At 42.1% G+C, this 15,356-nt stretch overlaps 2 protein-coding genes across 2 annotated transcripts in view; one reads left to right on the plus strand and one right to left on the minus strand.

Moving 5' to 3' along the window:
* LOC127044053 (uncharacterized) overlaps positions 1 to 15,356 on the minus strand; it is a 449,887-nt gene that overhangs the window by 255,719 nt on the left and 178,812 nt on the right. The gene's annotated exons all lie outside the window — the stretch shown is intronic.
* Positions 1 to 15,356, plus strand: part of KCNH8 (potassium voltage-gated channel subfamily H member 8) — a 355,845-nt gene that overhangs the window by 155,231 nt on the left and 185,258 nt on the right. Inside the window, exon 3 of the mRNA XM_050938322.1 lies at positions 766 to 897. Within this exon, the coding sequence (XP_050794279.1) occupies positions 766 to 897 (132 nt within the window). The remainder of the gene's footprint in view (positions 1 to 765; positions 898 to 15,356) is intronic.

The raw sequence follows: 15,356 nt of genomic DNA on the forward strand, positions 1-15,356 counted from the left end.
TTTTTTTTTAAAATCTTCCTATTTATACAACAATTTGACACTAAATAGGCAAGTTGAGTTTTACATTAAAAAATATATATATTGTTTTACCCAGGCTACTAACTGCTATTTCTGCAGTTAACATGTAACAGATCTTTATTGTCATTAATTTTCACAGATAAAATGTGGGTATTATAACACTCAAATGAAATACAAGGACTTTTGAGTTTTCACTTGCCAAAGTTTAACAGCTCAGATTTGAAAAACTGTACTTTACTTTCTATTTTAAGTCACAAGTCTGATTAGTTTAAGTATCTTCGAATTAGTGAAGCAATATACTAGCTGCTGGGTTTTCTGACAAGGGATGATCAGAGAGCCAAATTTGATAATTTAATCTAAGGTAAAGATATTTCATAGTAAACATGGAAGCTTCAGATATCAGAGTTAACTTAGTGGCAGATACTGCATTAAAATAGAAAGTGTCAGCATCAGTTAAAATTTCAAAGGAAAATTTGGTTTGAGAGAAGTGAGAAGCTTCATTAAACTCTATTAATGTTCCCAGTAGATAAATTTTGCATTTAAATTAATGCCTTGATTCCACAGAATGCAGCATTACTGAGCTTCGACCGATGATGCAAAGAGATTTACATGAGCTGAACATCTGTGATTTCCTGACCTTCTAAATAAGATTTTTTATTAGAATTACATTAGTTGCAGCTTTAATAGTTTGGATTTTTTCAGCAAAAAGACAGCTGTTTGAATTTAATTCATTCTGTATCCTTGCAGGGTCTTCATTTTGGTGCCTACTGGACATTGTTCCTATAAAGAATGAGAAAGGAGATGTAGTGCTGTTTCTGGCCTCTTTCAAAGATATAACAGATACAAAGGTGAAGATTGCTCCAGAAGATAAAAAAGAAGGTCTGTATAGTTTCCAACAAACACTGATAAATACTATTGATACTTCAACATTTTGAGATGTAGTCACCATTAAATAAAGGAGTCGGGGTGGAAATTCTTTTGAAGTTCCCTTTTTAAAATTCAAAAAAGTACATTCATGTAGGACTTTTGGGGCTAGAAATGTAAACAAAATCAAAGAACTATATATGGAAAATGCAATGTTTTTTATTTGTTTGAATTTAGATCTTGCCCCACATTCAACAAGCTTTGAGTCATTGCCCTGGAAAATAAAGTATTCTGTAATTCAAAATTAAATTCAGAAACAGAAAAGAAAATAATTTTTTAAATTTTTTTAAAGCAGTATTTTGAAGCAGCTAGAACTGTCTCCGTTCTTGGAAGATCTGGAAATATTTGATTTTTTTTCCATGCAGGCAGAGTACCTTTCCTTTTTAGAAAGAAGCTGCTGTTGCATTTTTCAACAGGGGAAAAAAAATGCACGACCTGATAATATTTATTTCAAACAGTGAAACATTAGAGAGCAAGTGCTTTCCTCAAGGGCTATAGTTTATTATGGATTTTTGTCAAGGCCCACTAACATAAGAAGAAATGGCATATTACTATAAGCTTCTATTTTTCTCATTTAAATGGGAAGTTATAAGGATTTTTATTTCAATGGGGAGTTTCACTGATAAGTCTTAAGCAGTCATAAACCCATCTATTTTGTATAATTAGTTTTATGACTGATTTGCTGCTGTTGACAGGGCACACACAAAGCAGAGTGTACTGGTTAATCTGGATCTGAAAGGTTAGCCTTGTCATCTTAGAGTAGTTGTGGTTTTATTTTGCTTTTAATTTGTGTTTAAAAAATTAAGGCCATACTTCATTTTGAACCTTAGCAATTGACTAAGGGCAGCATAATTCTGCCTCTACTTGCAATTATTTAAAAGGTCTACAAATATATGAATGATTAACTTTTAGAGAATTTTTCTTTAACAAATACCATGACATTTCTAACATAATCAAATAAGGAATAAACGACATTCATACCTGCTCTAACTTTGACAGTGGCAACACAACATTTAAAAAGTCAAGGAAGAACTCAGAATAATAACTTTGGAAGAAAAGGCTCTGAGCAATATTCTCATCTCAGTTAAGTTTATGTGTGGGATAAGATGGAGTTGGTATGTGGTGTAATTGTTTTTAATTGTTACTCTAGTATAAAAGAGAACAGAATTTGGATCTTCGTCTTTCCAATTCCTCTGAGTCTCAAGAACCCAGAACAGCAGAGTTTGAAAAATGTAATTAATGGACATGGTAGGGATATCTTTCAAAATTCCATTAGGATATGCTTATGTGCTGGAGTTCTAAATTCTGGTACTGTTGTTTTCTTTATTTTTTTTTTTTTAAACCCCATATGTTGGCTATTTGTTCTCTACACTACACTAGAACAATGTAGACATGCCCCCTAAACTCTCCTGTGTCCCACTTCCTCACCCTACAGATTTCTGTGTTTTGGCACCCACTGAAAGCTGATTCTGCACTTTCTGGAATAGGAACTGTGTAACAAAATGGAAATTATATGCAAACTGTGACAGTAATAGTAACGTCGTATCTCATTACAGTATTTTATAATTTGGAAATTAGAAAATGTTACCCTTGTCTTGTGATAATACATATTCTTAAATCACTATGAATTCTAGAAATGTCTGATTTTTTCCTCACATTTTGACAAATAGATTCATCATTGTCCCATCCCCCCAGCCCCAAATCTTATACAATGGAAGTATTTTTACACACCACACTTCTTGCAAAGAATATAATTTGTGAATTTCTGAGCCAGGAGTCTAAAAGAAAGATTTTGAAGTAGCACCTAAGTACATTTCTTTAGATAACCTATACATCCAGTCTCAACCAATCCTTTTCACCTCGAAGTAGAAGCCATCTCATATCTGTATCTAATTTCTCCCTGAGACTTAGAACATCTTCCATCTGCTGAAGATTTAGGGAGATAAAGGTTATTAAAATATGGTGTGTGGGGGCCGTGTAGGGTAGAGATTATTTGAACGTGTGTGGTCTGAAGGCTAATGATTCTCATTCTAAGAGTTGCATATCTCCAGAATACATTAGCTGCTAAGCTTCATGAAATATTTCAATTATAATTTAAAATGGGTATAATAAATTACTTCAGTTCTTTTTTAAAAAAAAAAAAGATGAATATTGTTTTTCAGTATCTAACACCATAGATTCATATTCTCCTCTCAGAAATGGAGGGGACAGTGCCTCTTAGCTTTTTCATATGAAGTCTTAAATTGTAAATAAAGACCATGAAATATAAAACAGATTATAACTATTACATGCCACTGTGAATTTTAAATGTACACTTAGGGTTTGTCTACATGATGTGTCGGTCTGCAGTGGAGGTGTGAAAATTGTACAGCAAACAAGCTTGTTGGTGCACACTAAAAATTCACCAGTGTGCATTAATGTAGTCGTGTTTGAAACAGGACTACATTAATGCGCTCTGGGGAACGTTTAGTGTACACTAGCAAGGTCTGCACAGGCCCATTAGGGGGCAACACGTGAGTGTAGACTAAAATTTAACTCCCCTCCCCTTGTGCAGACTAACGCAATGTGTAGACAAGCTCAGTGGCAGGGTGTTTTGGGTGGTCAGCAGGACTATTGTTCTGGGCCACCACCTCCAGCCTGTAGTGAGGCAGACGGGCCTCCTTCCTCCAGGGTGACTGAGGGAATGCTACCTGCCCCTTGGAGGGTGGAGTCTAAGCCTCCCCGCCCCACTCGCCAGAAGGAGAAGGGCGGGGCTGGAAGTATAAAAGACCAGACCTGAAGCCCGTTCAGGGGGAAACCTGCAGAGGGGAAGGACGTCCTGCTGGTTCTGGAGCAGCTAGAGGCAGATCCCCTGCCTAGCCTGTTCCACTCCCCAGACGCGGATGACAGCTGGCCTGGCATGCCCGCTGCTGTTTACCCGGAGGAGCTGGACAACACCTGGATGCAGGAGGTACCCAACCCAGGGGAGGCAGGAAGTGGTCCAGGGGCAGCTGCCATAGGGCTGGCTGCAGAGCCTAGACCCCCAGCGTCGGCGTGTTGCTGGCTGCAGAGCCTAGACCCCCAGCGTCGGCGTGTTGTGGCTGGATTCCCACTGACCCTGGGGCAGCTGACTCTGCCCCTGACAGGGTCCTGGGCTGGTACATGGTGGAGTAGGGAGGGCCTGTATCCCTCTGCCCCTCCCCCTGGGTGGCTGACCCTCATTCCTCTGCAAGAGGCTCTCACTCTGAAGAGAAGTGGCCCCAGGCCCCTGAAGACTGTTGTTTGCTCGCTGCCTGAGTCCTGCAAGCCCAGGCACCAGCCTACCTGTAAGACTGTGTTGTTTGCTGGCTGCCTGAGCTCCGCCTAGGCTATAGCCAGCCCCTTAAGACTGTTGGGGGACGGGCTGCCTGAGCCCTGTCAAGCCCAGTACTCAAGTAAACAGAGACAAGCCTGGAGACAGGCTATCACAGCTCTCCAGGGACCTCCCTCCTCTGGGGTGAGTGAGGGAGCATTACACAGCCATTCTATTAGTTCACACTATCCCAGCCCTCTGGATGAGGTCTTATCTGGACTGGACTTTTTGATGGTAACCCCTAGCTCTGCCCTCCTCATGTCAGGGGTCATAGCTCCAGGACAGGTAGGGGGACCCAGGGTCTTTCTCCTAAAAATGAAGTGGTATGCACTAGCTTATGTTCAGCTAGGCCACTTGTCACCTTTCACGGGCCAATTCCTACCCCCCCTGCATCTCATGTTGGGTATAGTCATAGTCTTTGCTTCAAAGCCCCCACCGTCTAGGGCTGATGCCTGCAGCCTTCTTGAGCCCTTGACCGCAGTTCTCCCTCCTTCCCAGAGTGTCTAGTAGCCAGGGGAAGACTGGCAGCCAGGTCCCCTAGGTAAACATTTTTGTCCTGTTTTTGCAGAGCAGTGTTCATCCATAAATGGCCTCTTCCTGAGGCTGCTGAAGCTCCCTTTATACTGATCATCTTCTCAGGAGCATGTGCAGCAGTCCCTGAGAGGCAGGACCTCCCTGGCCCAGTACTGCTCCAGGCCTTCCCCTGTCTCGGCCTTAAACCCCATCACAAGCCCATAAAGCCTAGTCCTGTAATATATAGCTTGTGGGCAGATATGTAACAATCATGCAAAGCTCTGTGAACTTCACTGGCACTCCACGCAAGCACAGCTGCATTATACACAATGCAAGATTGGCCCTTAAGGATTGAATACTGAAATTCTTCTTATCTTGAGTGATATGTCCCTGAGTGCACAAGGTTTAGGCCAAAGTCTGCTCTGACTTATGCTGGTGTAAATCCATAGTAACTGTTATTCTCTGTGGAGACACTTGCGCAAATGCAAACATATTTTGGTTCCTGGATTTGAAAAAAGAAAAAGAGCAAAACCTGATCTGTATAACATGCTGATACTGGAAATGATCTTCAGTTTATTTTAAAATACATTTAACATTTTTAATTATTGTATTGTGTGTAAAATAATAATAATTAATAATATGCCAGATTGTGAACACTTTACTCACAAAGGTGAATGACTGCTACAGTTTGTATCAGAGGTATACAAACCTCACACTGGGCCAGAAGACAATCATGGGCCAAGGTAGCCCTACCCCTACCGGCCCCAAGATCAGGTTTAAAGGAGCTGAGAAGCCCAGGCATGGGGTGGTGGACAGGATGCAGGAGAGAAGAATCCTTCTCTAGGAAGCCAGACAGAAGGTTGTGCCTGAGAGGGAACCTCACAGCAGGTAAGGCCTCCTGCACCACTTTCTCCAACCACCACCTGCTTTGAGAAGCAGCGTGTCTTGCAGCACCCTGCTCGTTTGGACTTGCCTGTGAAGCTGTTGACTGTTTGGACTATAGGAGTCATGCCCCAAATGAAGGAGCGCATGGCAGAGAAGTAGCCCAGATTTAGGCTCTCTGTGGGAAGGAATCTGTCAGTCTTACTTCCCACAGGACCTTGAGCAGGGACCTGGTGGAGAGGAAGGCCCTCGATCCCCCACCCATAACTCACTTAAGGGAAAAGGCCCAGATGCACGGGGGAGGCCTAGACACTCCCAGCCTACAGGCAGGAACCAGGCACTACTACTACACCTCTGCCCCTGACAGCAAGACAAAGGGTAGAGGTCAGGTGCACTAACCGCTAGGCCACCCAGCCCACTGAGCACCCTATCACATGGCCTCTTCCTGGGTTATTTTATTCAAATAACATAATTTTAAATGCTTAAGACTCAGTTCACCCTTCTTGGTAAATTCTACAGTCCTTGTACAGTCTTTACTCTGGGAATTTTGCAGGAGTAAGAGTTCAGAAAAGACTTCATAATTTGGCTTTGGGAGAAACTGACATGACCCAAAAGGTTTAGGTGTGTTTTCTATGAGCCTGATCCAGGGCCGGAAATTCCCACTGAATTTCCCAATGGAAGTTGCAGTTGCTTGTTATCCCACAGGATCAGGCCCACACAATGAGCCAACCTTAGCAACTTTAGCCTGCAAAACAATTTTATATTTGCCCTTCCACTCATGAAGGCAGCTAATTTCTTTTTATTTTAATTTAATTTAATTTTATTTTTTATTTTACTATCACACCTAACTCTAACTTCTCTGTTTTTGAGGAGGCCCATCAAGAAGCTCTCCAAAATTATTTTTCAATGAAAGCTCAGTTTCCTGGGAATCAGTCTGACTCTGACCATAGAAGATGACAGAGTTTACACCATACACAGCTTTTTATTTCTGTCAGAACTGTCTGCTCCGACCTGACTATAGACAGGAAAGGTTTATAAACACACGTGCTCCATGTTTAACCCTTCTGACTGCATAGAGGTATTTACTAATAGGATTTTCTTTCAACTTTTGCTGTCTCCTCTCTATCCTATCCAGAAAAGACCTTTCACTAGCTGTTTATTGGACATAATCAAAGAGGGCATAGTAAAACTTCCTGATTTCTAAACCATTGAGCTCGTAATTTTTAGCCACTGCCTTGAGTTCCTGTCATCTGTTCTCCCTTGGTATCCTCCTATCTCTCTGGCCACTCCTTTGGCATCTCTTCCACTGGGTTGTCTTTCTGCTTCCATAGGATCCCATTCTTGGCCCCCTCCTCTTCTTGCTTTAGACTGTTTATTTGGGTGATCTCATCTGCTTGCACAGCTTCAATTGCTATATTTATATTAGTTGATTGCCAAACTAACTGCCCGTTCTTGACTAATTTCGCTTCACCTCGGCTCAAATCTCAGCCTCTGTCTCTGACTTTCCCTTCTGAATGTCTCTGCAGCAACTCAAACTTAACATGACCAAAAAAGAACTCCTTGTGATGCCATCCTTGAAATGGCCACTCATCTGCTTCTCTCTCAAACAGCTGAGTTTTCTTCCACACGGCTCCTATGTATGTAAAGTTCTCCTTGAATTAATCTGTATGGCCACTACCCCCTCCCAAAAATCCACTGTTGCTATGAAGCTGAGAAGAAATCATCCAAGCAATGATGGGGAGGTTGTGCAATAGCTAACCAATGGAACCACATGATGTTAACTTCATCTCCCTGCCCTTCAGTCTTGTTGTTTGTCACCCTAGCTTGTTGCTTCTTGTTTCAAATCAGACAGTAAGTTCTTTGGGCCAGGAACCAGATCTAATTGTATGTTTGCAGAGATTCTAGCATAATGCATTCCCAGTCGCTAAATGTATCCCCAGTATAAATAATAATGACTGGTAGTAATTGGGTCTACAAATCCTATACTGAGCAGAGACAGAAGGAGAAGGGGAGCTTCTCCTGCCTACAGGCAAGCAGCTTGAACTGCCCCCCACTGCTACAACTGCCAGTCCTGGAAGGAGACACCCTCAGCTGCAACCAATGAAGGAGGAAAAAAGGTCTACTATAAAAGGAGGGAGCTCAGGGGGAGAGGAGGCAGAGAGGCATGGGGTAGGGAAAGGGCAATACCCATGCACCAGGCTGCCTCCAGAAATAAGACCCAAAGAGACAAAAGCAGACCCCTGGGCCTAATTAGAGGCCATGGTCCAAGAACTGCCCCGATCGGGGGCTAACCAAAGGAAACCAGGCAGGTAGCAGTAGAGACCCCCTGCAAGACCATGCCAAGGACCACTGATGCTGGGCTTAGAGGACAACGAACAGTCTCAGGCTAAAATGAAATGGCTTGAAACAGCCTATTTAACATAGCAAGAAATGTGTAATATTTTCTCCTTGGCCCTGGTTCTGATTTATATTAAGGTTATTTTACACTGCTCTGGCAATGTATTGGGGATTGAAAGTGGCTGTAAATATATACAATAAATTCCCACTGATTTTAATGGCTGCATGATCATTAATACATAAAGAAACTTAATAACAGCATGTTATATACTAAAGATCTGTTCCTGCTATTATTCTGCATAAAAGCTCCCACTGAAGTCGGTCTTGCCAGACAATGGCAGTATAAGGCCCTACTGCTTTAATTCTGCACTCATATGCACATGCATACCACCAAAAATCGGAAAAAAATGTGCATTGTAGTAGTCTTTGTCAGATAGCTGCTATGGCAATCTGCTACTGTCCTTTAAAAGTGACTGTTATGCATTTAGTGCTGCTGTTTTGTTTTTTTAAATCAACAAGCTCTTTGATGGGGGGAGATAGCTCAGTGGTTTGAGCATTGGCCTGTGTGATGGGGCAAGGCCAGATGGCTACAGTAAAGTACTGAGAAACAGGTTTGTTAGCCCCAGGCTAAACAAATCCCTAATATCCTAGTAACCACATGGCAGTTGCTCCAGGTTAATCAAGGCACCTGGGGCCAATTAAGATCTTTCTAGAAGGCAGTGGAGATAGCTACTTTAATTAGAACACCTGCAGCCAATCAAGGCAGGCTAATCAGGGCACCTGGGTTTAAAAAGGAGCTCACTCCAGTCAGGCAGGGAGGAGCCAGAGGAGAAGGAGCATGTGTGAGGAGCTGGGAGCAAGAGGGCAAGTTGCTGAGAGCGAGAGAGCGTACTGCTGGAGGATTGAGGAGGCCAAGCATTATCAGACCCCAGGAGGAAGGTCCTGTGGTGAGGATAAAGAAGGTGTTTGGAGGAGGCCATGGGGAAGTAGCCCAGGGAGTTGTAGCTGTCATGCAGCTGTTACAGGAGGCACTATAGACAGCTGCGATCCACAGGGCCCTGGGCTGGAACCTGGAGTAGAGAGCGGGCCTGGGTTCTCTCCCAACTCCTGATCAGACACAGGAGGAGCTGACCCAGACTGTGGGTTCCACAAGAGGGGATGATCACTGAGGTGAGCAAATCTGCCAATAAGCGCAGGACCCACCAAGGTAGAGGAGGAACTTTGTCACACCTGCTAAACCCAGGGTTGTGAGTTCAATCCTTAAGGGGGCCATTTAGGGATCTGGGGCAAAAATCTGTCTGGGGATTGGTCCTGCTTTGAGCAGGAGGTTGGACTAGATGGTCTCCTGAGATCCTTTCCAACCCTGATATTCTATGACTGTAGGCATGTTGCAACTTTTCACCATTTACACTGTTAATTTGCCTTTTCACAAATAGATTGTTTCCCCAACGCAGTAATGTATCAGAGAAATCCCACCATCCTCCTTGTCTCTTTAAAAATACCTATAATCAAGCACTGTTGTAAAAGATAGCTTTTCAACGCCCTCTTTGCCAGATTTGGACTACTTAACAAAATTGATGGTCTTTTCTTTCTGACATGCAGAAAATCTCTTATTTTAGAAAAGCAATTGTTCCCATCAGAAGGAGAGGGAAACACTAGTTGTTTTGAAAGGCAAAAGTTATTTCAAGACTATGTACAAAGCTGGGAAGCCAATAGGCTAAATTCTGATTGTGGTTACATTTGTTTAAAATCTGGAGTAACTCCATTAAAGCAAGCAGATTTAAACTGGAGTTACTGGAATCCGAATCTGGCCCTCGATGTTGGAAAGTTTAGGGCTCTATTCTGCTTTCATATACATGCAGTAATGTCCTTTGACTTCTCTGGAGGTTACAGTTGTGTTTGAGAGAATAATTGGCCAAACAAGTGAGTCTTGATTATCAATGGATTTCTTAATCTGAAAATTAGGCTTTGGTAAGAGGGGCAATATTCATTATGACAGATATTGCAACCCCCTAAAGTATCTTATGGAGATCATTGTATTAAATTTATGAATGTTTTCTGTATGCCCGAGTTCTACTCCACAGGGGAGGGCTACCATAGCTCCCCCAGCAACTGAAGATAGCAGAGGGTAATTACCTTTGGTAATCTGATTGGGAGTGGGGAGAAGTTAACGCTGCATAGCCCCCCAGAGAAACTAAATGAATTTTTTGCATCGTTTTTCATGGCTGAGGATAGGAGGGAGATTCCCACACCTGAGCCATTCTTTTTAGGTGACAAATCTGAGGTATTGTCCCAGACTGAGATGTCATTAAAGGAGGTTTTGGAGCAAACTGATAAATTTAAACAGTAATAAGTCACCAGGACCAGATCGCATTCACTTGAGTTGTGAAGCAATTCAAATGTGAAATTGCAGGACTACTAACTGTAGTTTGTAACCTATCATTTAAACAGTTTCTGTACCAGATGACTGGAGGATAGTTAATGTGACGCCAATTTTTAAAAAGGGCTCCAGAGGTGATCCCAGCAGTTACAGACTAGTAAATCTGTCTTCAGTATTGGGCAAACTGGTTGAAACTATAGTAAAGAATTGTCGGACGCATGGATTAACATGATTTTTGAAAAGAGAAATCATGCCTCACCAAGTTACAAAAATTCTTTGAGGGGGTCAACAAGCATGTGGACAAGGGGGAATCCAGTGGATATAGTGTACTTAGATATTCAGAAAGCCTTTGACAAGATCCCTCACCGAAGGCCCTTAAGCAAAGTAAGCTGTCATGGGATAAAAGGGAAGGTCCTCTCATGGATTGGTAACTGGTTAAAAGATAGGAAACAAAGAATAGGAGTAAATGGTCAGTTTTCAGAATGGAGAGCGGTAAATAGTGGTGTCCCCCAGGGGTCTGTACTCGGACCAGTACTTGTCAACTTATTCATAAATGATCTGGGAAAAGGGGTAAATAGTGAGGTGTCAAAATTTGCTGATACAAAACTACTCAGGATAGTTAAATCCAAAGCAGACTGCGAAGAGCTACAAAGGGATTTCACAAAGCTGGGTGACTGGGCAACAAAAGAGCAGATGAAATTCAGTGTTGATAAATGCAAAGTAATGCACATTGGAAAACATAATCCCAACTATACATATAAATTGATGCGGTCTAAATTAGAGATCTTGGAGTCATTGTGGATTGTTCTCTGAAAACATCCATTCAATGTGTAGCAGCAGTCAAAACAAAAAGAACGGCTACCAGATTGTTGGGAATCATTAAGAAAGAGGTAGATAATAAACAGTAAATATTATATTGCCACTCTATAAATCCGTGGTACCCCCACATCTTGTATAGTGCATGCAGATGTGGACACTCCATTTCAAAAAAAGATATATTGGAATTAGAAAAGGTTCAGAAAAGGGCAACAAAAATGATTAGGGTTATGGAACAGCTTCTGTGTGAGGGGAGATAAATAAGACTGGGACTTCTGAGCTTGGAAAAGTGATATATGATATGATATAGAGGTCTATAAAATTATGACTGGTTTGGAGTAAGTAAATAAGGAAGTGTTATGAGGAAAAAATAACACAAGAACTAGGGGTCACCCAATGAAATTAATAGGCAGCAGATTTAAAACAAAAGGAAGCATTTGTTCACACAAAGCACAGTCAGTCTGGAACTCTTTGTTGGAGGATGTTGTGAAGGCCAAGACTATAACATGGTTCAAAAAAGAACTAGAGAAGTTCACGGAGGATAGGTCCATCAATGGCTGTAAGCCAGGATGGGCAGGGATGGTGTTCCTAGCCTCTGTTTGCCAGAAGCTGGGACTGGGCGATGGTGGATGGATCATTTGATGATTACCTGTTCTGTTCATTCCCTCTGGCACCTGGCATTGGCCACTGTCGGCAGACAGGATACTGGGCTAGATGGACCTTTGGTCTGACCCAGTATGGCCATTCTTATGTTCATACATTATATCTCCAGCAAGCCAGTCTGCCTAATGGCCTGTGCTTTGCTTCCTCTTCAAGGACAAGGAGCAGTGCAATTTGCCAGCAGTTACCAGACAGCACTTGGTCAGCACAGCGCATTTATTTTTAAGATGAAAGCTGTACAGAGAGAACATACAAAAACAATAGTGGATTGGAGTGTTGTTCCAGTGATTTTTCAAGGTGCCTATAAGCTAGGGTCAGCATCACAATGCCTATTCTTTTTGTGGTTCTGAGCCAGGGAGAAAATTTCTGACACTTTGGAGGACAGACTATTAGTTGACAGTGCATGATCCAGCTCCCACTGAATAATAGGAAAACTGTCACATGCTGGCTGGCCTTTTAATGCAAGCCAAGCTCAGCCTCTCCTGTAACCTAGCAGCCATCACTAAGCTGATGGTGATTTGGCAACTGAAGGCTCATTACTGGCCTTACCTGTGAATGGGTTAGGAAAAAAACTATACAAGTATTCGAGGGTGGGGGAAGACTGCAGGGAAGGCAGGACTCCTGCAAGTAGAAGAACCCACAGACTAAGGCTCCTGTGAAGGGGAATCTATGAGCTAGAACCTACCAGGTCTAAGGAAATCCATGGGGAACCTGCCAGAGTCCCTGAGGGGAGGAGGGAAAACCTGCGAAGATAGGACATTATAAAAGAAGAACTCTGCAGGAGCAGGATAGGCTCCTATGGAGGATGACCTGAGGAAGGGATAGTAAAAGCACTTCAGTGGAGACTGAGAGGGGCAGAAAACTAATTAGTTCAGCAGAGAAGAAAGAAGCCAGAGGCCTGAGAACCAAGGGGAGGCTAAGTTGAGCTCAGGCTGTGGCGAAGCAGCACAGGTGGACTTGGAGATAGGAAGCGGGCCAGGGAAACAGAAGCAGGGTCTGAAGAAGCAGTGCTTAATACAGGATCCCTGGGCCAGGACACAGAGTAGAGGATGGGCCTGTGTTCCCCTACCATCCCCTGAGGAAGGGGCATGCTAGCCCAACCACAGGAGTGGATTAGGCTCCTGGAAGGGAGGCCCAGTACAGATCCTCCAGCAAGCAACAGAGAAGGAACTCTGAAGAAGCAAATTAGTTTCCTGTAGGGAGAGGCCCTGACGAAGATGAGTAAGAACGCTTCAGTGGAACCCAAGAGGGATGGAAGAGTTATTTGGTCATTCAGTTTGGACTTTCAACTGGGCATTTTGAAACCCTGGAAGGGGACTGAACTTCAGATTACTTGGCTGGAGGTGAGAGGCAGACAGCTGGCAGGAGATGCTGGAGATGAGGACCCTTTGCAGTATCATACCCTAACACAACGGGGTGGTACACATGGTAAGAACACTACCTTACAAACTCCCTCAGACTTCAATGGGAATTGGATTAGGTCCTTAGATACTACACTAATATACACAATATAAAAACTCTAGGCCCTGATCCAACACCAATTGAAGTCAATGGAAGGTTTCCCAGATTTAAACAGTAGCTGTGAAATAGAACAGAATCAGCGATATATGACCCCCAGGGTTAACTAAGCTCTGAGGAGTCTTAGATAAGGTTCGAACAAATAACTTCCTTGAAACTGCCTCCTGCTCATGAAGTATGGATAAGCACCAGGGACTAGGATTCGTTGAAGGATATAAAAATTGTCTCAGAAAAAAAAGTCACAGTGTACAGTGCTCACTTTATATTTTTATTACAAATATTTGCACTGTAAAAATGACAGACAAAAGAAACAGTATTTTTCAGTTCACCTCATACAAGTACTGTAGTGCAATCTCATTATTGGGAAAATGTAACTTACAAATGTAGATTTTTTTTATTACATAACTCCACTCAAAACAATGCAAAACTTTAGAGCCTGCAAGTCCACTCAGTCCTATTTCTTGTTCAGCCAATCACTAAGACAAACAAGTTTGTTTACATTTACAGGAGATAATGCTGTCTGCTTCTTATTTATAATGTCACCAGAAAGTGAGAAGAGGCATTCACATGGGATTTTTGTAGCAAGCATTGCAAGGTATTTACGTGTCAGATATGCTAAGCATTCACATGCCTTTTCATGCTTTGGCCACTGTTCCATGCTGATGATGCTCGTTTAAAAAATGTGTTAATTAAATGTGTGACTGAACTCTTTGGGGAGAATTTTATGTCTCCAGCTCTATTTTACCTGCATTCTGCCATACATTTAATGTATTAATAGTTTCAGATGGTGACCCAGCACGTTGTTCATTTTAAGAACACTTTTGCTGCAGATTTGATAAAATGCAAAGAAGATACCAATGTGAGATTTCTGAAGATAGCTACAGCACTCAACCCAAAGTTTAAGAATCTGAAGTGCCTTCCAAAATCTGAAAGGGGTGAGATGTGGAGAATGCTTTATAAAGTCTTACAAGAGCAACACTCTGATGTGGAAACTATAGAACCCAGACCACCAAAAAAGAAAATCAACCTTCTGCTGGTGGCATCTGACTCACATTATGAAAACGAACATGTGTCGGTCTGCTCTGCTTTGGATTGTTATCTAGCAGAACCTGTCATCAGCATGGACACACATCCTCTGGGATGGTGGTTGTAGCATGAAGGGACATATGAATTTTTAGCGCATCTGGCATATAAATATCTTGCAACACTGGCTATAATGGTGCCATGAGAACACCTCCTCTCACTTTCAGGTGACATTGTGAACAAGAAGCGGGCAGCATTATATCCTGCAAACATAAACATTGGAGCTTGTATGAACAATTGACTGAACAAGAAGTAGGACTGAGTGGCTTGTAGGCTCTAAAGTTTTATATTTTTAAATGCGGTTTTTTTGGTACATAATTCTATGTTTGCAAGTTCAACTTGCATAATAAAAATTGCACTACAGTACTTGTATTAGATCTAATTGAAAAATACTATTTTTTTTACAGTGCAAATTTGTACTAAAAGCAAGTGACCACTGTACACTTTGTATTGTGTGTTTATAATTGAAATCAAAATAATTGAAAATGTAGAAAAATCAAAAAAATATTTAAATGATATTCTATTGTTTAATGATTAATCACATGATTACTTTTTAATCACTTGACAGCTATCTATCTATCTAGTTTCTAAGACTAATCCATGTACCTGTAGCTGAAAATGCACCTTTAATTTAAAAGTATCTTGTCACTTTTTTTGGAGGTTTTGAGAAAAAAATGAGGTTTTATTTTCCTCTGCTGGTATTTTGTGTGGGTTTTTCTAATACTGGAGCAAGAAGGGGCACAAAATCTGCACTACAAAATGTCCATAGAGACTCCCCATCTCCTTCACCAATGCGTGTATGAATCTTTTCCTTTTTCAAGTTCCACAAGCAGCAAAAGATTCTGCTGCTGCTTTCCCCTGCCTGCTCTGAGCCTCTAGCTACATGCTGCTCAG

The sequence above is a fragment of the Gopherus flavomarginatus genome, chromosome 2, assembly GCF_025201925.1.
Source record: "Gopherus flavomarginatus isolate rGopFla2 chromosome 2, rGopFla2.mat.asm, whole genome shotgun sequence".
In the NCBI taxonomy this organism is placed as follows: Eukaryota; Metazoa; Chordata; order Testudines; family Testudinidae; genus Gopherus; species Gopherus flavomarginatus.